Source organism: Pangasianodon hypophthalmus, chromosome 9 (genome assembly GCF_027358585.1).
Source record: "Pangasianodon hypophthalmus isolate fPanHyp1 chromosome 9, fPanHyp1.pri, whole genome shotgun sequence".
Lineage (NCBI taxonomy): Eukaryota > Metazoa > Chordata > Actinopteri > Siluriformes > Pangasiidae > Pangasianodon > Pangasianodon hypophthalmus.
The window spans coordinates 3,970,706-3,996,381 of record NC_069718.1 but is presented as its reverse complement, the minus strand read 5'-3'; the positions used below and the strand labels follow the sequence as shown (position 1 = coordinate 3,996,381).

General features: G+C 39.7%; 3 protein-coding genes and 2 non-coding genes across 5 annotated transcripts in view; 4 read left to right on the top strand and 1 right to left on the bottom strand.

Annotated features, from left to right (window-relative positions):
• cratb (carnitine O-acetyltransferase b) overlaps positions 1-10,564 on the bottom strand; it is a gene marked incomplete at its 3' end in the record, with an annotated part of 13,314 nt that extends 2,750 nt beyond the window's left edge. The window contains exons 1-11 of the mRNA XM_026909884.3: positions 10,186-10,564; positions 8,857-9,081; positions 8,410-8,528; positions 7,423-7,476; positions 6,700-6,865; positions 6,054-6,228; positions 5,041-5,131; positions 4,586-4,673; positions 4,370-4,470; positions 4,043-4,162; positions 3,435-3,557 (exon numbers count right to left, since the gene is read on the bottom strand). Of these exons, the coding sequence (XP_026765685.3) occupies positions 3,435-3,557; positions 4,043-4,162; positions 4,370-4,470; positions 4,586-4,673; positions 5,041-5,131; positions 6,054-6,228; positions 6,700-6,865; positions 7,423-7,476; positions 8,410-8,528; positions 8,857-9,081; positions 10,186-10,233 (1,310 nt within the window). The remainder of the gene's footprint in view (positions 1-3,434; positions 3,558-4,042; positions 4,163-4,369; positions 4,471-4,585; positions 4,674-5,040; positions 5,132-6,053; positions 6,229-6,699; positions 6,866-7,422; positions 7,477-8,409; positions 8,529-8,856; positions 9,082-10,185) is intronic.
• Positions 10,232-16,596, top strand: LOC128318740 (uncharacterized). The gene is made up of 6 exons (XM_053236570.1): positions 10,232-10,236; positions 10,497-10,677; positions 12,065-12,239; positions 12,383-12,658; positions 15,635-15,682; positions 16,086-16,596. Exons 1-6 carry the CDS (start codon positions 10,232-10,234, stop codon positions 16,235-16,237), a joined length of 837 nt encoding a protein of 278 aa, XP_053092545.1. The 3' UTR covers positions 16,238-16,596.
• trnac-gca (transfer RNA cysteine (anticodon GCA)) lies at positions 14,996-15,067 on the top strand. Its single transcript has one exon. It is a non-coding gene; the product is annotated as a tRNA-Cys (tRNA).
• A 176-nt stretch (positions 16,597-16,772) lies between the features above and the next one.
• trnac-gca (transfer RNA cysteine (anticodon GCA)) lies at positions 16,773-16,844 on the top strand. The gene has a single exon. It is a non-coding gene; the product is annotated as a tRNA-Cys (tRNA).
• Positions 16,845-18,041: 1,197 nt separating this feature from the next.
• On the top strand, positions 18,042-21,148 carry LOC117597925 (uncharacterized). Its single transcript, XM_034307145.2, has 4 exons — positions 18,042-18,264; positions 19,120-19,398; positions 19,961-20,014; positions 20,373-21,148. Exons 1-4 carry the CDS (start codon positions 18,204-18,206, stop codon positions 20,444-20,446), a joined length of 468 nt encoding a protein of 155 aa, XP_034163036.2. The 5' UTR covers positions 18,042-18,203; the 3' UTR covers positions 20,447-21,148.
• Positions 21,149-25,676: the final 4,528 nt, after the last annotated feature.

Below are 25,676 nucleotides of genomic sequence, written 5' to 3'. Positions count from 1 at the left end.
CTTAAATAAGAAAGTTACCCGACAGTAAAATGGTTGAAATTTGGGCCATTAAAATAAAGTCACAGGCCAAAAATGGTCGAGAAGCCCTGTCTTCGACCTCTAATGACCTCTAATCGTGTGTTTGTGTGTCTCTCGTATGCCAGTTTCTCACTTTTCATTTTATTCACCCTCAAGTAAGAAAACACTAAATAACAAACAACACAAAACAAGAAAGTTTTTTTTTTTTTATACCAGTTAAGACATGAGGTTCACAGACGTCCCTTTATAATCACAAATAAACAAAATGATGAAACAGTCCATGATTATTCATATTAACAGTTAAAAAAATGTAGATCCAACTCTTTAGCTTATCCTCTGAGCAGCTTTCAGATTTTTACACTGTAATTCTCATTTACATTTTTGTAGATAAAACAATAAAATAATAAATAAATAAAATAATAAAAAAAATTAAATACAATGTCTTTCCTCCCACCCAAAAACTACAGGGGTGCAAACTTTTGCACTCAACTGTAAGGGAGAAAAAAGGATGTGTTCTTTTACTCTTTTCATTTTCTGCCTTTCTTTTTCTTTTCTTTCATTTCCTTAATTCTTATTTTTTCATCTTTATATATTTTTCACTGTCATCTTCTCTTTTATTTCACTGTCTGTCTTTATTTACTCTCCTTAATTACCTTGTTTATTTTATTTCTTTATGTTTTTACCTATATTTTTCAATCATCCCTTTGGTTTCTCTCTTTCACTCGCAGTGTCCTTTTTTTGCTCTCTTTCACTCTTTCTCTTCCTTATTCACTTTTTAACACTTTCTATCTCTTACCTTCTTTTTCACTCTTTCTTTATTCTTCTCAGTTCTTCATATTTTCTTTATTGTTCTCTTTATTTTTTTCCTTTTCTTGGTTTCTCTGACTTTCGTTTGTTTGTCGTTTCTCTCTCTCTCTCTCTCTCTCTCAGCTCCATGCCAGCAGTGTATAATATTTTTAATATTATATTATTACACACACTGCTGATGGTGCAGCTCTGACTCGCTGTCACCCATCAGCAGATGCTCGGGTGCTGTGTGTGCTGTGCTGAGAGGACTGAGGTGTGTAAGGAGATCGCAGGGGTTTCACAGGACGGGATGAAATTTAAAACATTGCTTTACAGCCCTCCCTGCTGGTCACTTCTCTGTACTACAACACCAGAGGATCATAACTAGGATCACTAAGATGTTTATTAAAAAAAAACAAAAAAAAAACATGCACAGTTTTTCTCTCTCTCTGTTGGAAATTCCACTCCAGCTATAGACTAATAAAGAAAATGAAATAAAAATGTTGTTTTTCTCCATATTTATCTGCCTGAGTGTCCTGCTTCGACTCACTCGGATTCTCACAGACTGTTACATCTCTTTCACGACTTGCATATTGCTTAATTTAGGAATTATTTAGTGTGGAGACTTCCATTTAATCATGTTGAAGAGATCCGTGACTTGAAGAAAAAAATAAAAATAAATAAATTAACAAATCTATTTAAATTTTCTTCACAATTTAGCAATAAATAAGTATTATTTTGTCATTTGGTTTGGATTATAAACCAAATTAGTAAAATTCTTTTTTATAAAATTATATTTTATTTATACAGTAGTCACATTTCCTTGTTTGTGCAAGAAAAAGTTTGTGAACTCTTTGGAATTAACAGGGATTTTGCATTGATTACTCATAAGTCTTCATTTAAGTCACAATTATAGACAAACACAATTTGACTAAACTAATAATACACAAACACCTGAAAACTACTACTGTATATGAGCATATGGAGTAATCATTCACAGTCTAGGCTGGAAGAAGTAAGTGAATCTCTGTGCTAATAACTGAGGAGATGAGATTGGACGTGTGGGTTGTACAGGTGCTTTGCCCTTTAAATAAAGACACACAAAGTCTAACTACTGACAAATCTGTTCTTCTCAAGAACCGGTGTTTAGTGTGAACCCTGCCTCGATCCCTCAACATTCACAGGACTTTAGGAGACCCATTATAGAAATGCACAAAGCTGGAAAAGGCTGAAAAGTATTTCTGAAGACCTGGGTGTTCATCAGTCTGATGAAAAGACAAACTGTTTACAAATGGAGGAAATTCTGGACTGTTGCTACTCTCCCTGAGACTAGGCATCCTGCAAAGATCACACCAAGAGCACAATGAGCAATCCTGAAAGAGGTGGAAAAGAACCTACAGCAAAAGACCTGCCGAAAACTCTCCAATCTGCAGAAGTCTTGGTCATGTGTGCAATATCAGGAAAACACTGAACAAGAGTGGTGTTAATGGAAGGACACCATGAAGGAAAACACTGCTGTCTAAGTATAACATTGTGTTACATCTCAAGTTTGCCAAAAACCATGTGCATGTTCCACAACTTTTGTTCTGTGGACAGATGAGACAAAGGTTGAACTATATGTTATATTTGGAGGGAAAAAAAGCACTGCACACCAACACTAAAACCTCATCCCAGCTGTGAAGCATGGTGTAGGGTGCATCATGGTTTGGCGCTGCTTAGCTGCCTGGACGCCTTGCAGTCATTGAGGGAACAATGAGTTCAATACTGTATTGAGAAACTTTAGGAGAATGGCAGGGCAACAGTCCATGACCTCAAGCTTAAGAGAGGTTGAGTGATGGAACAAAACATTGATTCAAAGCACACAAGTAAATCAACTAAACAATGGCTGAAAAGGAAGAAAAGTTAACCCGATTGAGATGCTGTGGCGTGACCTGAAAAGGACGGTTCAATCAAGACAGACAAAAAAAAAAAATACTGATGAACTGAAATAGTTTTGTAGGGATGAATGATCTAAAATTCCTCCTCATCACTGTGCCAGTCTTATACGCAGCTACAGGAAACGCTCGGAGGAGGCTGTTGCTGCTAAAGGAGGATCTACATGTTACCAAATTCAAGGGTTCACTTACTTTTTCCAGGCTGCACTGTGAATGATAACTCAACATGCTCAATAAAGACTTGAAAAGTTCTCTAGTTTGTGTGTTATTAGTTTAGTCAGATTGTGTTTGTCTGTAACTGTGACACAGATGAAGATCAGATCAGTGTTTATGAATAACCAGTGCAAAAAACTTTTTCTTGCAACTGTATGTGAAGTAGAAGCAAATTTACTGACTGCTAAATAAAACAAGGTAGGGTTAAAGATGTTCGTGTTCTGCTGAGAACATCTATTTGTCTGTTATAATCCCTTTTCGTTTAAAGTAAAGTAAATAAAAAACAGAAACCATAATACACTGTGACCTGCAATTTCATATTTCATAACCTTGAGGCATAAGAGTAAACGTTAAACGAAATATAACTTTTAGACACTTATTTGCCGGAACAGTAGCAGCTCAGGCTCTGCTTTAGTGACCAGAAGGTTGTGAGTTTAAATCCCTGGGCTGTGTATGTTAAATAAAGAAATGTTTTTTGCTCACCTGTAGTATGCGAGCTGGATGGCCACCTGGATGAAGGAGTTGGGGCTTAAATGCAGCTGTTTGGGAAACTCCTTCCCAAAGCGCAGGAAGTTAAAGCAGCTGATGTCCAGATCGTTGATGAGGCTAAAGAGAGAGCAAGAGAGAGAGAGAGAGAGAGAGAGAGAGAGAGAGAGAGTGGATGGGGTTTTGGGTTTAATAAACAGCCCAAATTAATAAATATGTATTTCTACAAAGGTACTAGACACACACGGAGTAAATCCTGGCGCATGTATTTCAGGGACATGCATCTGACAGTGCTGAACGACTTTTTAATTTTCACACCTCCGAAAATATTTACATTTCATGTGTACAGAACAGACAGATCAGGATGACCAGCAACAACAACAAAAAAATCCCGTACTGTTTGTGTGAAAAAATCCCCACGCTGCTGTGAGAATGAGAAGTGAACGGCGAGCTTTTGTAAGTCGGTGATGTGTTGTAAAGAATGATGTGCTGATCCTCCACTAAAATACAGGCTCCCTCTTTTGTGTGATGGATCGCCCTGATCTGCTAGCGGTCCACACCAAGGTTAAACTCAGGCAGTGTGTAAATGGCACAGTGATACTCACATGTTGAGGTTCTGCTTGGCCATCTCCAGGTCCCACTTGATGGCGCGGTCGATGTAGAAGTAAAGCTTCTTCGGCATCGGCAGAGGAACGAGAGGAGCTCGGACTGTCTCGGGCTTCTTACTGAAATTATAATGATTGGTCTAGGAATAAACTGATTGGTTTACAATTAAAACAATTAAACTCTGATTGAGCGGGTCAGTCTGCAATTAAACGGATTAGTGCGGAATTTAACCTGTAACATCAGTAAGGATTTGAATTAGTTTTACAGTTTCTCTGTACTGAAAGACAGAAGAAATAACGATAAAGTGTGTGTGTGTGTGTGTGTACCAGTACTGCAGGATGTGGTCCAGCAGGGTGGCTATTGGAAGCCCTTCAGCTGTGGCCTGTTCGTACAGGAGACCCCACGATCCGTCCTCACTGACCACAAACTACAGAGAGAGAGAGAGAGAGAGAGAGAGAGAGAGAGAGATGAGTAACTATAAAAAAAATTCTCTTATGGTAAAAATTTCTCAGAGTGTCTTTAGGCTCTGTAGCTCCGCCCACCTGTAACGTCTTATCGAACCAGCGGTTCCCACTGTTGGAGTAAGTCCCGCCTCCATGAAGGATCTGAGCTGCCATTCTGCTGGAGTACCTGCCAATCATCCATCAGACAAAGTGAATGAGTCAAACATCAATGAGTCATGAATCACCATGAAAATAATGTTTTAAATTAAATTATCACCTAGATGTAAGTGAAACTTTAAGTACCAAAGACTTTTTACCCATGCAGGAAAATAATAGAAAATTAGAAAATAAATAAATAGAGAGAATAAATCAAAATGATTCAGTGATTCAATCAAATGATTCAAGTCAATGAATCGACTGAATCAAATAGTTTTTAAAATTCGTTCTTTACAGACGGATAATAACTGAGGAAAATCCTTTAGCAAACTCAAAGAGAAGCAGATGAAGAGAGAGAGAGAGAGAGAGACAGACAGAGATGGAGAAACAGTTCATACTTCTCATCACAGATGGTCATGACGGGCGAGTCGAGACACAGTGTGAACAGACCTTTCTCTATCAGCCTCACCGACTCCTTATTGATCTTATCTAAGAGACAGGACAAACACAGAGAGAGGAATGTAGTGCACTAGTAAGAAACAAAATGGCTCCCTAAAGGGCATGTACACTCCTGGGCAAACAAAAAAAATGGACCAAGCCCAAAATGTCAAGATATTAAGCTTTTAATGGTCTTCACACAAATCACTGGTCAGGAAATGAGCAAGAATGAAACAGATTTGCCTCATTCGCTGGTTTCCTTTTGCCGTTTGGGGAAAAGCTAGAAACAGGGAAATTCACTTCTATAGTCTTCTTGCATGCAAAATCATGATAATGATTCAAATATTTGATGTGAAATTCAAACTAACACATGTCTGGGTATACAAAATTTTCCAAAGATAACTTCTGGGATGGTTTTTTTTTTTTTTTTTTTTTTTTTTTTTTTTAAGATGCTACGCCTGATGCAGCCCATCAAGAGCCACAAGGCTTAAAAGAAATCAAATTTAAAGAAATCAAAGGGAAAAGTTATCCCATAATAAGCTTCTTTATCTATCTGATTAATTCTTGCTCATTTACTGACCAATAATTTGTTGGAAAGACCATTAAAAGCTTAATAATTTGCCACTTTGGGCTGGGCCCATTTTTTTTTTTTGCCCAGGATTGTAGTGCTCTGCGTTATGAGTAGGGAATGAAATTGCTCCATAAAGGACATGTAGTGCACTAGATAGTGAGTAGGGAAGAATTCAGGTCCCTACAAGACATGTAGTGCACTAGATAGTGAGTAGGGAAGAATTCAGGTCCCTACAAGACACGTAGTGCACTAGATAGGGTGCAGCAGCTCATTGCACTGTTATTTATGCTGTAATGCAGTAAAACAGAAATGCACACAGCTTTCTTCATGTGTACTCAATCAGTCAGGATATATCTACTGATGAAGTGAAATTAAAAACGTGTGTGTGTGTGTGTGTGTTACCCTGCAGTAGGCGTGTGTAAGCCTGGCCCCACGTGTGTCTGTGGTCACTCGTCAGGATGCCCATCGGCTCTTTATCGGTTTTCCAGGACTGAGCCCGGATCCGGCACAGCTGAGAGTGAATCTGACTCTGAGTGAGGGGGGTGCCATCACTATTGTACACATCCAGCTGGAAAAACTACACACACACACAAACATACACACACTTTCACCAGATTCGCACGTTGTAAGCAATGCTAATTTCAGAGGCTGGTGCTGTGTTTTAAGAAAGGAAGGTGATTTTTCTTTGCAGCTTCAAAACAAATAATAACGCACGATATGCACTGACTATAGAAATAAAATAAAACTATCAGGGATATCAACACTTCCCTCAATGTTAGTAAAATTACACTGTAATTACACTTAGCATCAACCACTAACTTCATCTAAATTGCTTTATCTCTACTTTCAGTTCTGTAACTTTGTCAGATTTGGACTTTAATTCAGAATTCCTGGTGTGAAAGTGTTTGCGTATGCGTAGGATTTGATGTAATGTGCCAAAACGAACGATTGTTTTTCTCTTCTGCCTTTTTTGATATTTTGCTGATCACCTATTTAGCAGCATCCAAGCTGGAAAACGTAAAAACCTGCTCCAGTCTTTGTGTCTCACCTGGTAGTTTCGCACCACGGTGATGTGGGTGGGGCCACGGCGTGGGCGGCCATAGTGAATCATATTATCGTGCTTCGGCCCGGGAATACGACATGACGAGAAGAGTCGAGGAAACAGCTCCATACACAACGGCCTGCCACGCATATACTCTACAGGTAACCCCCCACTGAGAGACAGAGAGAGAGAGAGAGAGAGAGAGAGAGAGATTGAATGTATGTACATTTGTTTCTATTTATTTATTTCTGTAGTTATTTTCTAATTTGTTCCCAATGTCTATATCTAAGCTTTAACAATACAAACATTAAATGTTTATTTTATTCATTACTGTTTTCCTGTTCCTTTATTTGTTGGAACATTGTTAAAGCAGTCATGCCAATAAAGCACACTGTGAACATGAACTTAATATGTGTCATGCCAATAAAGCAACCTTCTGACTTTGAGATACAGAGAGATACAGAGAGAGAGAGACAGAGAGAGAGAGACAGAGCCAGAGAGACAGATACAGAGAGAGTCAGGTAAAGAGAGAGAGACAGAGAGAGGGAGAGAGACAGGGACAGATAAAGAGAAAAACAGGGAGAGACAGAGAGACAAGGAGAGAGAGAGAGAGAGAGAGAGAGAGAGACAGATACAGATACAGAAAGAGAGACAGGGAGAGAAAGAGATACAGAGAGAGTCTCACGTTCATAGCATTAAAATAGTGTTTATTATGTTATAAAATCAAACCTGTCCACTTTATTCTTGAAGTCGAGCACTGCGGAGATGAGCTTCGCTGCAAACCTGCACACAAACACAGACTATAGCGCTTAAACACAGTAACCAATCAGAGCGCAGCTCCCATCCTGACTGTTACGTTACCTAATCAGAGCGCAGTTCCTATTCTAAATGCTACTGTAACCAATCAGAGCGCAGTTCCTATTCTAAATGCTACCGTCGTAACCAATCAGAGTGCAGCTCCCATCCTGACTGTTACGTTACCTAATCAGAACGCAGTTCCTACTCTAAATGCTACTGTAACCAATCAGAGCGCAGTTCCTATTCTAAATGCTACTGTAACCAATCAGAGCGCAGTTCCCATCCTGACGGTTACATTATTCTAAATAGCCTAATGACCTGACAAACAGGTTAATAATTATAACCTCAATAACAATAGGTTTGATAAGGGTGGTTTGTGATTTCCAGCACTTTAACAAAGTAAAAACATCACGGACCCTGGGGACCATCGAACCTCACCCTCACTGATACACACACACTGTGTAGAAAACAGGACGCAGCCTGTTACAGCGTGAAGTGTCTGTGATTAATATTAAAGTAACACTTTATATCCCTCTGGTCTGATCTTTAACCTGATTATGTAAAAGAAAACAACTGTTCAGTTAAATCCATGAGATTTTTTCTGTTAACTATTTAAACATCGCACCCATAAACATATGTACGATGGGAACATATGTACGATGTTGAGATCTTTTATTAGTGTGTGTGTTTGTGTGTGTGTTTGTGTGTATATTACTCGGCTACGTTTCACGCTTGAGACAGCTAATCGCAGGTCGAACTGTGCGACTGTGTTTTTTCCCACCCCTACTGTAACCAAGACAATTTCTACTACAACCAAGACAACTTCTGGGAGGATTTACATTTTGTTACAAGAAGTAATAATGCTTGTGTGTGTGTGTGTGTGAGTGTGTGTGTGAATGCGTGTGTATTTAGACTCACAACAGCTGTCCTCTCCAGTCGCTGAAGTCACGTCGGGGCAGTGAGATGGCCGGGTTGGAGTGAACAGCCAGGGGCTGACGACTCTCCAGATACGCCCACTGAACCCACCAATCTGATATCTACACACACACACACACACACACACACACACACACACAGACTCAGAGAGTGAGTGTGTAAATGTGTGCAATCTTTGATATGGTGAGGTTTTCTGTAAGGATACGATTATTTAATATCTACGGAAGGAGTCTCCAGTGTCAGAGCTTTGTAAGAGTCAGGCTGCAAAGCAATAAGTTTACATTTCGTTACACTTAATCACACCACCCTGTCGCTGAGCATTTCACTCCTTCCTTATTACACTAATATCTTATCTATAAAAAGGGCTCAGAATCCTCAGAGACTCACACACATGCTGAACATGACAAAGTGATGATATTCCTGCTTTACCCAGTTGTGTGTGTGTTTGGTGCGTTTCTCCAGTCCTCTCTGCAGTCTCTCTCCGAGGCCCCCAGCACTGCCGAATCGCTGCACCGTCTTCCGCGTGTGCTGCAGCTCGTCCGGGGGTAAGAGCGGCTCCAGGGCCAGCAGGTAGCGCTGCAGCGTCTGAGCTAACAGAGGAACCGGCTGAGGAGGAGGAAGATCAGACGAATGATGCACTCTTCTCACCGGGACCTGCACACACACACACACACACACGGGAAATAACACAGCAGGATCATGTGACCAAATGACACACAAATGTGCACAAATTATAAGCCATATAGCAAAAATATCGCATACTTCAAAACGTTTCCGAATCCACGTATCATAATAAGGGCTGGATGATATGATGATTACGATTACGATTACGATATCGATACTATCACGATACACTTACCATGGCAATGCTTTTATAACACGTAACTGATGAAATGTTAAGAACCCATTCTGCACCAGTAGTTTCATGCTCTCAAGGTTTTACCTCGTTAAACATTTTCATTGATTTGTTGGCAGTTTGTTCGCAAAAAACTCGTTATCGTCACGCGTATCAGTAACTGTATTACAATAATGTTGATTTTTATTTTTTTTTGCTTTCCGTTAGCACATTTATTTACATTTACATGTGCATATGCTGCTTTAATGTTGGTGTCTTTGGGACAGATACGTCCTAGAGATCATTTAGGTGGACGTACACAAGAATTTTAATCATTTTCCTGGAAGTGATGAACATAAATTTCAAATGAGAACATCTCCAAAACTTCTCCCACTACATGTACTGTCATACTGGTGTCTATAAAAAAACAAAAAGCTCTGAATCAACAAGTTTCATTCCAGAGAAACTACTCAGAAGAAACTCACAGTCGATCTTAAAAAGCTAAATCTTAAAAGTAAATATAGAAACATTCCCAAAAAGTGCAATATTATATACAGTGTATAATACAACCCTTATGCACTTTTAAAGACTTTTTTTTTTTCAAAATAAGTGTTTATAATTTGAAATATACTTACACAAAATTTGACAGAGAGTGAAAATATAACCCAAATGAACATTATTAAACATGCATATTAAGTAGATCAGGTATTCCAGGACATTTTAAACATAAATTTGTATCTTGGCCTACATGTTTCTTCCATATGTGTGAACACATCTTCCTGACTGTAATACAATGACTAATCTGCATTTATTATTTTAATAAGATCCTAAACAGATGATAAACTTGACTCTGTAGCTCAGCTGAACACATGCATTATAAAAAAAAGCAACAGTTTGTAGAAATAAAGTGAAATGCTACTTACTCTCGAGCGCAAAGCAAAGTTTGCTCGTGATAATGTCTCTAAAATCATGACGTCAGCACCCACACACGACACAAAGCAGTAAATTAATAAACCAGTTAATCAGTAAACCAGTTAATTAATTCACATTAAAGTGTAAACAGAAGCCGCAGAATGGCGGAGCAGGGAAACGCATTATCTCCATGCGATTATTACAACAGTTAAAAAGTTCATCAGTTATACGCTAACTGTGCAAAACAGTGCGCCTGATCAACTTCCGGTCACTGGAGTTGATCAAAACTCTGTCTTGTCTTGTTTTGTTTTGTTTTGCAAAGCTCGAGCTCGTGCTCCTCTGCACGTCCGGGACACAGCAGGAAGAGCCTAGCGCACGTGCGCACTGTTTGCGACGCACCCTCGTCAACTTCGCCTCACAACCCGGAAGTGCCTGGCCTTGCCGTTGCTAGCTGCCGCGACACGTCAACGCGCCCGCCATATTGGAAAGGTCTATATTCGATCGTAAGGCAAATGCAAGTCTATACAGAGGTGCGGATCCAATCTTATAAAATCGGCTACAACTCGCGTCAGGGTTAACCGATTTTCATAAAGTTTGGTTTATTCCAAATGACATACATTGCTAAATATTGTAGGTGATGCAAATCTAAACATATATTCTGACTGAGTCTTATTCATGGAAACTATATAGATATGGCTGAATAGAAATAACAGTAAGACAAGGCCAGAACCCCACAGACAGATTTTAATTCACAAGAATCAACAATATCAAGATGAAATCACAATTTACAACAACATAAGGATCAAAAAGTGATCAAGGTGTTAATATGATGTCAAGGAATGCTAACATGAGATGGCCTGAAGCTAATAGCTGTTATAAGTTACTTCAGTGTAAACAAGCCAGAAAAAGTAAGTCTCCATTACAAATCCACATGAATACCAAAGATGAGCAAAGACCCTAGATCAAGTTAACGATAAATCAAAAATAAGTTAGTGTACTAAAATAGCATTTTTATTGCCATAACCCCAGCACTAAATAGTTAGCATCTGAGTTTAGCAAACATTGAGGTATCTTTTATCTTCTAGTTTTGTTCACACAGGGCAAAATCTATATTTATTTATTATACTTAAAGCAGAAACTTTCTCGGTCTATATATGAGTTCAGTTTATGATGTCACTAAATAAACTTGGCTTTGGACCAATCACATCTGATATGCAAATTATTAGAGGATAATGTGCAGCTAGCTGACTATTAGTTAAAATTAGTGATGAACAAATCAAGGTTGTTTACAGTAACGCTATATTCTGGCACGTTTTTGACTTCCAGTAAATAAATCAGTGAGAAAATGGGGATATAAATCAAGACTCTGGTACTGAAATGAAACTAATGTGAGCTGGCAGTTTAAGTTAACCTTTAAACTGGAATTAGTATTTTTGAGAGATGGGAATAGGACCGACAGTGAGTGGATAAGGAGCACAAGGAGCTTCCTCGGATAGAGGAAAGATGGTAAAAGAGGTACGAGATCCAAGATGTGGAACTCAGATGGTCTAACCAACCATCATGAGAAGTTACATGTGGAAAGTTGCACCTCAGCATGTAACATTAATTTATTGAAAGCGCCAAATTATGACCAAGCTTTCTAGGAGTCACATGACTGCAGCCATTGTTTTTGATTGAAAAAAAATCAATTGGACATTTTTAAACATTGATGTCACTGAGATTATATTCATCTGCAGCGGTGTTTTATATATAGATAGAAACATCTATCACATATAGACTGGGTCTTCGTAGCCATCACAAACAGGAAACCAGTGTGACAGGTGGATAGACACCTAAACTCAGACCACAGCATCGTCAATACTTCCTCCTTCCTAATGTTATCGATGTTAGGCCTCATTTACACCGTACCTGCGTCTCTCCAGTAGCTCTTCTAGCTTTATTGATGTTAAATACATCAAATCGTATTGTGATGAGTTTCCTCTCGGTGTGAGACAGAAGATTGTGATGAAGCTCAGTATTTTTCTCTCTCTCCTGCTTGTGGAGTGTGTGCTCTCTGCTCACTCTGGTAAGTGGAGATTACGTTGCCCCTGTCTAAATAGCTTGATTTTTTTCTTTTTTTGTGTGTATGCAGTCTCAGCCAAAGCAGTGTGTCTATTTCATGTGGGAAATAAATACAGGGAACAACTTTAATTGTTAGTCTTTTTACAGGTGTATTCAGTCAGAGAAGCACAGAGGGGAGGGACATCATCCTCTTCTGTAAAAACGAGGGATCGGTAAGCTGGGACAGACGCGCCGATGGAGGGAGAATTCACGTCTTCTTTGTTCAAGATGAGAAAGACACCATCGTCTGTCACCGTGGCCCAGATCGATTCACTGTGCTAGCTGATTCATCACTGCTGATAAAGAAAGCGTCAGTGTCAGACTCGGGGATTTACTACTGTAACGATTCTCCTGTCGTCAATCTCACTGTCACTCCATCACAAGGTGAGTTATTCACTCTGAAAGATGGAGGGTTTTTTCCTTTCATATGCAGTATTTTTCCTTTACTTTTAATTGCTATCCTCCTTTTCTTCCTTCCTACTTTGTTTCAATCCTTCATTCCATCCTTATTTTTCATTCCTTCCTTTCAGTCTTTTGTTTCATATTCTTCCTTCTTTACATTGTTCTTTCCTTCCTTCTTTCCTTCCTTCCTTCCTTCCTTCCATTTTTTCAATCATCTCTTTCTGTACTTGTTTTCCTATCCTTTCTTATATCCTTCTTTTCTTCTTTTTGTTCCTATTTCTTTTTCTATCATTCATTCCCTCCTTTAGACAGCAGGTTTTTACTTCTGGGCACCACACTCATAAGTAAATAACTTAAAAATGTATACAGTATATTATGATGTACAGAATGACTCAGGGATTGTTCCTCATGTCATTTTAGGGAGTTTTACCTCATCACGCAACTCTGTCTTGTTGATTAGAGAGCTAAATCTACATCGTGATTTCTGAAACTTTATGTCACTTTGTCCAAATACCTTTGAGCCCCTGAAAATGGAGGTACTTTGCTTAAAATGGCTGTAATTCCTAAATGGTAAATGCCATATTTTTGTGGAAAATCTTAAAATAAAACCGAAAGTCTACACTTTGACCACATCTTGATTGTTTTATTTCAAATCCATTGTGGTGGTGTATTAAGGCAAAATCACAAAAACTCTGTCATTGTCCAAATACTTCCGGACCTGACTGTACACTCAGGTGATTTTTAATAATCTGAATGTGGAGCCCTGAAAATAGACGTAAGCAGCTGCGTAACCCAACTCTGAATACAAGAAACTTTCCTCGCGTTAATATTGACTTTGGACAACAAAATCTTTTCCCAAAAGCTCTCAGATTTCTTTATCATGGCCTTTCTCAGAAGTGGCTTTCTTCTGGCCTTTCCTTCTTTTCCATAGAGGCTGGTGATACTGCTGAGGTTTATACAGGTCCTCTTGTTTCAGACAGTGAACTCTGTAACGCCTGCACTGCTGTAGCTGGACTCTTGGACACTTCTCTGGCAGTGGTCTTTCCGGGACGAGTTCTCAGTTTGGCCTGATCTTGGTAGTGTCTGGATTGTTCCATATATATTTTCGACTTTGTAATAATGGATTTCACAGTGCTTATAAGAAAGTTTCAAAGCTTTGCTCATGGTTAAATAACCTTCTCCATCTTTTTTTTTTCCTCCTAACAACTTCATCTGGAAGCTTCATGGGCAGTTCCTGTCTTCATGACAGCAGCTGATCTGTTTGGCTGTGAAAACTCCCAAAGTCAGAGATATTTATTGTAGAATAAACACTTCTCTTTTTTATATTCTCATTTCCTCAGAGAGCTCAACCAGCACTTACGAAACTGGAGGAGAACCACAGGCATGAGAAAAAAACTGACAATAGCTCTTTACAAATTTGTCAGTACTGTTGTTTTTCCTTCAGTAGATTAGATTATAAATGTAGAGGTAGACAGGTCTTTCACAGAAATTGGAATGAAATCTTTACATCAGATTTTCTCAGTTTTGATTTTTGAGGGAATTTAAAATGAGAAAACTTTACTTCTGGTTGAGAAACAAACCAAAGTGAAGTACAAAATGTCAAAATTAGACCATATGAAGGGTTTTCTTAGAACACAACTCAAATGTGAAATGTGATTATTTATAAAATGCTGTGTTACAGTATGTCCTCTCTCTCTCTCACTCACTATGTATAATACAATGGAGATTGATGTTCTGAACAACTTATGGCCATTAGTAAAGGAAACATTTTAATCATTTTCTTTAACAAACACCATGTAATATATTATTGTGTTTGGTGAAGATGATCAGAGACAAAAGGGTGTGATTTCCGGAACAAAACGACAACTGTGCTTTGGACAACATACAAGAATAACACTTAGCCTGCGTCAAAACCCACAAAATACCCACAACTAAAGCAATTACTCAGCTCACGCTGCCTGATCGTGGTCTCACTTTGTACTTTACCACAAGATAAACAGCAAAAGTTTTTATTTTCTGCACACAACCTGAGTGGTTTACACTGCATTTGACTGCAGGTCAAACAGTCCCTGGTTCAAATCCAGGTGCACGCTGTCTGACTTTCTTCACATTCCCTTTAAGTGATTTGCACTCTACACCATTATTATTTCCATGGAAATAACCAAAACTATAAAGGATATTGTCTATATGCTCATAAAAGCACTCACTCAGCTCACACTGCCTGATCATGTTCTCTGTCAGGGTTTTACCACAAGACAGACAGCAAATGCTTTTACTTCTGGTCACTTACTTCTGGAGTCTTTTTTCCTCATGCTCTATGGGGGTATAGCTCAGTGGTAGAGCATTTGACTGCAGATCAAGAGGTCCCCAGTTCAAATCTGGGTGCCCCCTGCTTTATAACATCTTTAAGTGATTTACACTCTACACCTTTAATATGCCCATGGAAATAACCAATAGTCTAAAGGATATTGTCTATATACTCACTCAGCTCACACCGCCTGATCATGGTCTCTGTATGACTTTTACCACAAGACAGACAGCAGATGCTTTTACTTCCGGACACAAGCTGAGTGGTAGCTCAGTGGTTCAGATGTTGGGCTACTGAACGCTAAACCGCTACTGCTGGGCCCTTGAGCACCAGGCCTTAACCCTCACCTGCTCAGTGGTGTAGCTGAGATAAATGGCAGTTTCTCTGGATAAGCGTTTCTGCCAAATGCCATAAATGTAACATAATTATATAGACAGTAATGTATGTGATGTCTCAAAGCTTCTTCCTCAGGTACAACCTAAACAAATGAAAGTATTACCATAGGTTCCTGAGGAAGGAAACTGCAACCACTTTTTCTCCTTTAACACGCCTCATTCAGATCATTAACCCACTCCTTCTGAGGTTATGTAACTGTGTTATAGGGTTAATGTCACAACAATAAACTGTTTGTTTTCTTCTCATTTCCACAGAGAGCTCGACCAGCACTTACACAACTGCATCCTTCAGGAAACCCACAGGTACAAAAAAATGATGATAATTCTTTAATATTTGTCAGTTCTGTTTTAACACAACATTAGGTGTGGTGCATTCCAGCGAAATTGGACTGACATCTTTCAATGCAGTTTTTTCAGCTCTCACTTTTGGTGGACTTTAAAATGCGAGAACTTTACTTCTGGTTGAGAAAAATTCAAAACACAAACAAAATGTCAACCTTTGACCATATGAAGAGTTTTCCCAGTACACCACACACATGTGAAATGTGATTATCTGTGTTATATTATATCCTCTCTCCTGCTCTCTCTCTCTTGCTCGTTTTCTCTCTCTCTCTCTTACTGTCTCTCTCTTGCACTCTCTCTCACTCTCCCTCTCTCTCTTTTCGTCTCTTTTTCTATCTCTCTCTGTCTCTCTCTCTCTCTCTAGGTGGAGTGAGTGGGGTTGAGCGAGGGCTGATGTTCGGTGGTGTTGGTTTGGCTGGTCTGGTCTTTCTCCTGGCTACAGTCGCTGCAGGCAGAGCGATCGCCCATCGAGCCTGGCAGGCAGGAAGAGACTCGGTTCTACTCAGCTCAGATTAGAGAAGACATATTATTTGATCAGCTAAAAAAAATTCTTTCAAAAGAAAACTGTTTTTATACACTCTGATTCTGTATTTTATATTCTTCTTCATATTTGTATTATATGAGACTGTAAATTGTTTAACTGCCTAACTGTCTCTCCAGGAAAACTTGAACAAGGCGACAGAAAGCTCCTGTTCAAGAATCTGGAGTTACATCAGCAGAGACATTTTCCATTCAAACACATCGAATCACAAAGATTGTTCTGGACACTTTTTATGTACTGTGCTGTTTGTATCATTTATTATAGTACATATATATTGTTTGCATTTATTAACGTAAAAATAAATGAATCCTGTAAAAAATCACGTGGAAAACAAACTGTGTAGCCAAATCACATGTCTGTTGTGCTTTTTTTTTGCTATATTACACAACAGGGAAATGTTTCATTAATGTTTTACAGCTATGTTTGATCAGAGAATCACAGAAGGCAGAGATATCACTATTCCCTGTGGACACAAGCACCTGTATGTAAATGACCTTTCACCTTTCCCATGGGGGTATAGCTCAGTGGTAGAGCATTTGACTGCAGATCAAGAGGTCCCTGGTTCAAATCCGGGTGCCCCCTGTCTGACCTGCCTCAGAGTCCCTTTAAGTGATTTACACTTTACACTGTTAATATTTCAATGGAAATAACCAACACTAGAAAGGATATTGTCTATACACTCACTCACCTCATGTGTCATGGTCTTTGCTCAAGCTTTACCACAAGCCAGTAAGCAAACATTTTTACTTCTGGAGACTGTGAGGAGACTCAAATTTGTATTATATGAGACTGTAAATTGTTTAACTGCCTAACTATGGCTACAAACCTCTCTTTAATATTATATATCCTTTTCCTAAAAATGTGTGTATGTTCAGAACCACTCCTGAATGTGCGCATACACAATTCAAGTCAAGTGGTTTTTATTGTCATTCCTCTGTATAGCTAGTATACATCAGAACGAAATGTTGTTTCTCACGGGACCATGGTGCAACACAAGACAGTACGCAAGACTACATAAAGTGCAAATACACAACAGTGTGAGACGAGAGCAGAACAATAAATACACAGGACAAACTGCTAAATACACAGGTGTTACTACTAGCGGTAGAAAAGTGTGAACTGATTATGAGGTGCTTCATCCAACTTCATCCTACTTAATAAGTTCAACATAACAGAGGAGTTACTGAGTGTGGTGCTCATGATGAAGTGCAGATGAAATGTAAAGTAAAATCATATAAGATGCACATCTGGAGATTGATAGGGACAGTTGATTGGGACGCAGACGGTGACTGATCCTGCCTCGCTTGAAGAGTGAAGAAACGCAGGAACCTCTGTGTGGAAGTCTGCAGAGTGAGTAAAGCTGCAGTTCATCCCATAAACACAGAACATGCAGATCACATCAGGAACAAAATCACCTTGAAATATGAAGAACACTGTTTGAAAGTCTAGTTTTCCTGGCTGACTTTATGATATCAGTTTATTCATGTTTTTTTTAAACAATGTGTAAAAATGTAGCTCTTTGTACAACTTATAAACTTTCTAAACTTCAAGAAGTGAGTTTAATTCACCCGTCTTTCAAAACACATTTTGCAACATGATGTTTATGTTGATTGCTTTCATGAACATCCTGGAAACTTCTGTCTTTTAAACTAACGAAAAAGACTTCCTGTTTGGTTCAACAAGGTTGTATTGCATGGAGGAAGCAGCATCATTGTGAAACAAGACATGCACAAATCGAAAGTCACAGTGAACACACTCACTCAGACGACAGCAGCTTCCACGCTTCCTCTTTTACGCCCCTCTTCATGATGACGTACTTCTTGCTTCTTTACCAGTTTTCATTTTGTACATACTGAAGAAACACAGGCCAGTGGGAGTGTTATTCCATTTAAACACATTTCTTGTCATTCTTTTCTGCTTGGTGTGAGACAGAAGACTGTGATGAAGCTCTGTATCTCTCTCTCTCTCCTGCTCGGGCAGTGTGTGCTCTCTGCTCAATCTGGTAAGTGGATCAGATTAGAAACTCTGGTGTTCTGTGTAGATATGAACGAGGAATTAATAGGAATTTCATCAGCTTTCATTCAGAAAAGTCACTTGAACTTCACATGTGAAATTTTCATGTGCATTTTTTAACACGTGCTGTTTCACACACTTTTACATGTGGACTTTTCACATGCGATTTTTTCCCCTAGATATAAACTGTCTGTGATTTTTCACTGTATGTGAATTATACATTATGTTAATTTTTCCACATAAAATGTAAAATGTATGGGATTTGTGTGTGTGTGTGTGTGTGTGCAGTCTTGTGTGAGAGTGATGGTACATGTTACCACATAAAATGTGTTTAACAGAAGCTTTTATACATTGTGACTTACAAATAAGGGAAGTCCAATCTAATGTGGGAACTTTGCCAGTGAACTCCTGAGTGACACAAGTACAGCGTTCGCCCTAACAGCTAGAATCCACTGAATCCTGACACCTGAATCAGACGAAGCCACAGTTTTCCGCGTCCGGGAGTCGAGAGAGTAAAATTGGCCATGATCCTGGGAAAACCTGAACAAGGGGACGGAAAGCTCCTGTTCAAGGATCTGGAGTTACATCAGCAGAGACATTTTCCATTCAAACACATCAAATCACAAAGATTGTTCTGGACACTTTTTTATGTACTGTGCTGTTTGTGAACTCATATGAAGCAGTAACGTAAAAATAAATAAATCCTGTAAAAAAATCACGTGAAAAACAAACTGCGTAGCCAAATCACATGTCTGTTTTGATGAATAGTTGTGCTGTTTTTTTGTTGTTGTTGTTGTTTTTGCTATATTACACAACAGAGAAATGTTTTGTTCATGTTTTACAGCCATATTTGATCAGAGAATCACAGAAGGCAGTAATATCACTATTCCCTGTGAAAACGAGGGGAGAGTGTCGTGGAGTAAACTAGCTGATGGAAAGAGAGAGATCATTCTCACAGCTCAAGATGGAGGAGTCTCTGAGCGATCTAAACCTGATCCAGATCACAGATACGGTGTATTCGCTAATTTATCCCTCGTAATAAAGGAAACGTCAGTGTCAGACTCGGGGACTTACTACTGTAACGCTACTTCTGTGGTGAAGCTGACAGTCACTCCATTAAAAGGTGGGTGTATAAAATTATCAACTCTTTTATTTAAGTTTTTTTTAAACTATGGTTGATTTCTAACTGCCAGTAAAGTGACAGAAATCAGACCTCCATTAGTATGTAGGTGAATACATGCAGATATCTTGGCTAAGTTAATGGATAAACAGATTTAAAAATGTTTGTATTCACTAATCGTTAATGTACGGAAGGAGTCTCCAGTGTCAGCGCTTTGTACCAGTCAGAGGTAAAGCTGTAACTTTAAGTTTTCCGACATCTTCAGGACTTCAGCAGTTTATGCTTTGCGGTTTCTCAGTAAAGTGACAAGCTGCGTTTTTTTTTGTCCTATTAACTTCAAGAGAGAGAAAAAAGGAGGCTGGTGAAGGAACGACTGTTCCACAACATTAATGTAACTATAAACAGATAAAAAGTATGACATCAGAAATTTGTATATTTGTAATAAATGATAACAGTTACAAATACAACTGTTATATATGGATATAGACATATCCTGTAACTAAGAGATAACTGTGGTGTTGCTATGGTTACAGTCACAGCTATAAACATGATGTCTGTATTGCAGTTTCCTCAGCGATCTCGACTGATGACGTGAGAGCATCTGCTACGAGCATCACCGGTGAGAGACAAACTGATGAAAATATCAGAGAGAGGATCTTATTCTTCACGAGGAAGGAAACAGACAGTCTGTACACACATTACATGTGGAGGAAGAAATGCATCAGTTATAAGAGATAAACTTGTTAAAACTTGTTGAATTGAAATTTTGGTTCAAATATAACATGTACTATTTTTTGAAATTCCCAATGTAATGTAGCAAAAATCCTAAAAATCTCAGACTACTGATCTGGGCAAATATAGTTTGTTTCTTCTTCTCACCATTGGAATCACAGCTAGTATTCTTTTAGTTTAAATATTTACTAATTATTAACTCTCTCTCTCTCTCTCTCTCTCTCTCTCTCTCTCTCTCTCTCTAGGTGGAGTGAGAGGTGTTGAGCGAGTGCTCTTTGTCAGTCTCACTGCCGTTTTTTTCCTCACTACAGTAGCGTGATCCACCATCAACCTCAGCATGGATTAGAGGAAGCCAATCTGTTACCAGCCAATATTCACTAATCACAGCAATAATAAATAGTTTCTTAATGACAATATCTGTTCTGGATGAATATGAAGCATTGCTTCTGAACCCTGATCAAAAGAGCGTAGCACTGGTGGGATCTAAACTCACAACCTGCCAATCACTAGTCCAACAGTTTAACCAGGAACTGAGTCATCATACATGAGTACTCATTCGTAATAAAAAAATTTGTCTGTCTTCACACACACACACACACACACACACAAATAGTAAATTTAAAAAAAGTAAGACTGTGACTCACTTTTAATTGTTTCTACATTTTGATATGTAACTATTAACGGATAAAAAAGTATGAGATATTGTTTATTAATAAATAAGAAATTTTAATCATCAGCAAACTGCTGTGGTGTAAGAGGATTAAAACACTTAGGGATGTGCTGTTATAGGAAAATAATCAACTCCAGGATGGTAGCAGTAACTCAGGAGCGTTACAGAGGACAGTATCAGTGTAAAGTGATTTGGAGTAAAGGCGCTGATGGAGGGAGAGCCTACACCCTCACTGTATCGCATGTAGATCCAACACCAATGTGATCCATGTAAGATACATGATTTATCATTCGTAATGAAGAATGTGTCTCTGTCTCAGCACACACAAATAAAACACTGACTCACTTTTAATTGTTTCTACTTTTTTTTCACCACAGAAAGTCTGGAAATCAGATATTCACGAATCCAAATAAATATGAAACAACCTGACAAATTCTGACTGGAGACCTCACTCGCTTTGTGTAGCGCTAGCGCAAAGACGAGTTCAGTTTCTCCTTTCACTTCCCAGTAGAGCCGCCGCACATCGCCCACACACACAGCAGCAGGACAAACGCTGAAACGTTTACTGTAAAGCAACAGGACTGTGAGACCAGGGGTGGAAAATACGTCTTATTGAACATGAATACTTGTACGCCCAGAAAGAAAATTCCTTATCCTTACATTTTATGTAGACCTTCAGACCTCAGAGGTCTCTTTTTCTCTCATCTATCCAACGACTGCACACTATTTATCAGTAGAACAGGCTCCCGTGCATTTAATGTGCAATTTATTTATATTTCAGACTGAAGTATCCAATTAATGTCATTAATGTAGAAAAACTACCATGACAATTCATCATAGTGACATTCTTATGCTACACAATGTTTCTATCTGTGAGCATTTGAATATGGATAAACTGCAGTGTGGAACATGAGGATGAGCTCCTGTTTTAATATGCTGGAGTAAAGCAAAGGCGTGTCCTTGGCCTCTCTAGAAGGCATGAACCCAGACTAATTTGAAAAAGCATGCTGAAGTAAGTTTTGCTAATTTGATAACAGTAACTGGCTATAATTACCTGTTAGACTGTTTTCTTTGCTAATGTCAGGTTACACTAGCATCAGTTCCAGTAGCTAGCATAAATTGGCTAAACAGCAAGACAAATTCTAGGTAATGGTAAATATTGGTTATGTCCTGGCGGTGAGGATGGATTCCTCCAAACCTATTTCATTTTCTGTTCTCAACAGTAAAAATCTAATTAAAAAAAATAAATCTGCCCAGGCGTTACTTTCACACCCGTGGCCCTGCAGTCACTGAAGGTAAGGAAGAACAGAAACAGAAGAAGAGGAAAGGGCAGGGGGAACCCAGGTTTGGGGAATAGGATTCAGGGGAAGGAGGCCCCATTTCCATGGTACAGGAACAGAGGGAGGGCAGTTTAGTGAAAGAGGAAGAGTGAAGGAGAGAGAGAGAGAGAGAGAGAGAGAGAGAGAAGGGGGGCTGGTCTGCACCTGGATACACCGGCAAGTCGCCCTCAGCCAGGTGGATAACCTCTTCTACTGACGCTGGACGGTGGACCCAATCCGCCGTCCCCAAAACACTGTTCACTGAAATACAGAACTCTCATTAGGAAAATCACTCACAGGTGCAGCCTCATCCTTACCACTCACTCTCCTGACTCCATCCACCATTCAAACCGGAACTTGACCATGCCTCTGCCACCACACATAGCTGACGTTTTTTTTTCTTTTTCTCCAAAGCAGCTTACAAGTGAGACAGGATACAATTGAGTCAAGTCAAGTCGAGAGGCTTTTATTGTCATTTCAACTATATATAGCTGACGCAGTACACAGTGAAATGAGACAACGTTTCTGCAGAACCTTGGTGCTACATGAAACAACATCGTCGCCTCACACAACATAGAGTTACAACACACAGAGCTGAGGACTAGACTAAGTTGTCCTAGCCACATAAAGTGCATCGTGTGCAACCTAGTGCAACAGTGCAAAACAAAACAGTGCAGAACAGACAACACGAGACAGTGCAGGACAAGTACCGTACAGGACAAGTACACAAACACAAAATAGCAGCAACCCGTAACCTACTGTATATATATATATATCTATATACAGTGCAATGTGCAAATTTACAAGTATTAAAGTGGCAGTGTCAGTGACGTGCAAAAAGAACCGAGCAGAGCAGCAGTAGCAGTGGTGGAATGTACAATGTAAACAGTAGAACAAGCCAACTTGTTTGTAATAACTTAATGAAAGTATGAAGTTGAATGAGTGTGAGTGTGTGTGTGTGTGTGTGAGTTTAGTTCCAGTTCAGTTGTGTGTGTTGGGAAGCCTGATGGCTTGAGGGAAAAAACTATTGCACAGTCTGGTTGTGAGAGCCCGAATGCTTCGGAACCTCTTCCCTGATGGCAGTAGTGTGAAGAGTGTGTGAGAGGGGTGTGTGTGGTCGTCCACAATGCTGTTGGCCTTTCGGATGCAGCGTGAGGTGTAAATGTCCGTGACAGAGGGGAGAGAGAATCCGATGACCTTCTCAGCTGTCCTCACTATCCGCTGTAGGGTCTTGCGATCCGAGACGGTGCAATTCCCAAACCAGGCAGTGATGCAGCTGCTCAGGATGCTCTTGATGGTCCCTCTGTAGAACATGGTCAGGATGGGGGGTGGCAGATGGGCTTTCCTCAGCCTTCTTAGGAAGTAGAGACGCTGCTGGGCTTTCTTGCTGATGGAGCTGGTGTTGAGTGACCAGTTGAGGTTCTCCGTCAGATGAACACCAAGGAATTTGATGTTCTTCACGATCTCCACGGAGGATCCATCGATGTTCAGTCGAGAATGGTCACTCTGTACTCCCCTAAAGCCATCTCTTTAGTTTTGTCCACATTCAGAGATAGGTTGGCTTTACACCAGGCTGATAGATGTTTCACCTCCTCTCTATATATGAGAAGTTGAAGGTTAAGGACCTTTTCTCAAGAGCCCAACAGTGGCAGCTTGACCTGGAGAGCATGGTGGAGCTCTCTAACCTCATGAGGAAGGTGTTCCTCCTGACCAGAGAGGATCTTTCCCTGGAATTTTTTTGGGGGACAAGCTCAAAGCCTTTTATAAGGCCTCTCTAGTCCAGCTCCGCTGAGGACGTTTGTTGTGTCTTAAGTAGACACAACTCTCTACATGCACACGTAGGGAACGCAGAAGAATCATGCTTTTAAGATTTTTTAATGAGTGCTCAGAACTAGCAATGCAACATACACAGGCTCAGCATAGCATATATCTCTTCTCTCATATCTCTTCCCTTATTCATTGCTTAATTACAACCAGGAAACTTGAGTGCCATCTCGTGGTGCATTAATGTAATTACATGACATATTCCACTCTTATTAATCAACAGTTACACATATATGTGAAAGAATACACTAAACAGCATGTTAAATGAATGCGAGACTTAATGATAATAAACAATATGACATTATAACGGTACTTGAGTGTTCATGTGTGTTGGTGTGCTAGAAAAGTCCATGTTCATTTCTGTGACTAGTGTACATAACCCTTTAGCCGGCCAGGCTCACGTCTTTGATGTTTCTCATGCAAACAATCATCACAGGACACTGAATTTCCAGACAATGGAACGTGAGATGGAAGCAAGTTTCCAGCAGTACTGGTGCGAGGCATGACGCATGCCATTTCTTTACATCATCCAAGAGGTAGGAATAAGGACCAACTTTTTTTCCTAACCTCAACTGGAAGAGTGAATTTGGGATGAGCTTTTGGCACATGTACTGATTTATTTATGAGCACTTTATCCCCTTTTTGGAAAGAAGAATGATATACTCGATGTTTGCAATCAAAGCGTACTTTCATTTCATCTTTTCAGTTCATCTTTGCAACATTCTGGAGTCCTTTTAGAATGAAAGCCATCATTTTTTGAAAAGCAGATGGAGCAGAAGCCAAGTGATAAGGTACCCTACAGAGCCTGAAGAGACCCTCCTGTGTAATGAATGCTGTGAAGTCCCTGCTATCTTCATGGAGAGGTACCTGATGATATGCACTTTCTAAGTCTATGGTCAAAAACACAGCTGCACCTCGTAACAATGTCATCATCTCTTCCACATGTGGCAGTGGGTAGCTATCTACTATAACTGCCATGTTGGGCCCTCGCAAATCCACACACATGCAGATCCTCCCCGATATCTTTTGGACCACCACAATCGGACAGACTCATAGAGAGGAATCGATTCTTTCAGTTATGCCTGCATTCAGGAGTTGGTCGAGTTCTGCAGAAACAGCATCTCTCACAGAGAAAGGTAAGTGATGTAATTTGTGTCTGACAGGAGGTACAGAGTCAGAAATTTTAACTTTGTGTGTGAAATTTTTCCCAAAGCAGTGTGCTGTGATGGAGGAGTGGAGAGGGCACAAACTGGAGCAGGTTGTCTTGGCAGCAGCACAGTGTCAAATCAGAGCTGGAGTCCTTTAATTAGGTCCATGCCTAGCAAAGCTGTGCCACTGCTGACGATGAACAAGTGTGCAGGACAGGTAAGGCCATATTTAGACACTGTTTCTAGTAGACATTCTAGTACTAAAAGTGGTTCTTGTGAATAAGTAACTAAACGGCCAGCCGGAGTTTATAAAATCACAGTCTGGAAATGCTGCTCCTACAGTTGTTTCGGTAGAATGAACATTGATGAACCAGAGCCGACTGGGAGTTGAAGAGACATGCGTGCAACAGCAAGTGAAACAGTTATGGCCACATCACACAGCAGATGGTCAGTTGGTCCAGGCAGGTGGAGAATACAGACCTCCGGTAATTCATTCAAACGCACTGAACCAGTAGGAACCAGTAGAACGGCAGATTCGTGCATAATCTCCGACTTTATTGCAATTCTTACATTTAGCAGATGCAGCGG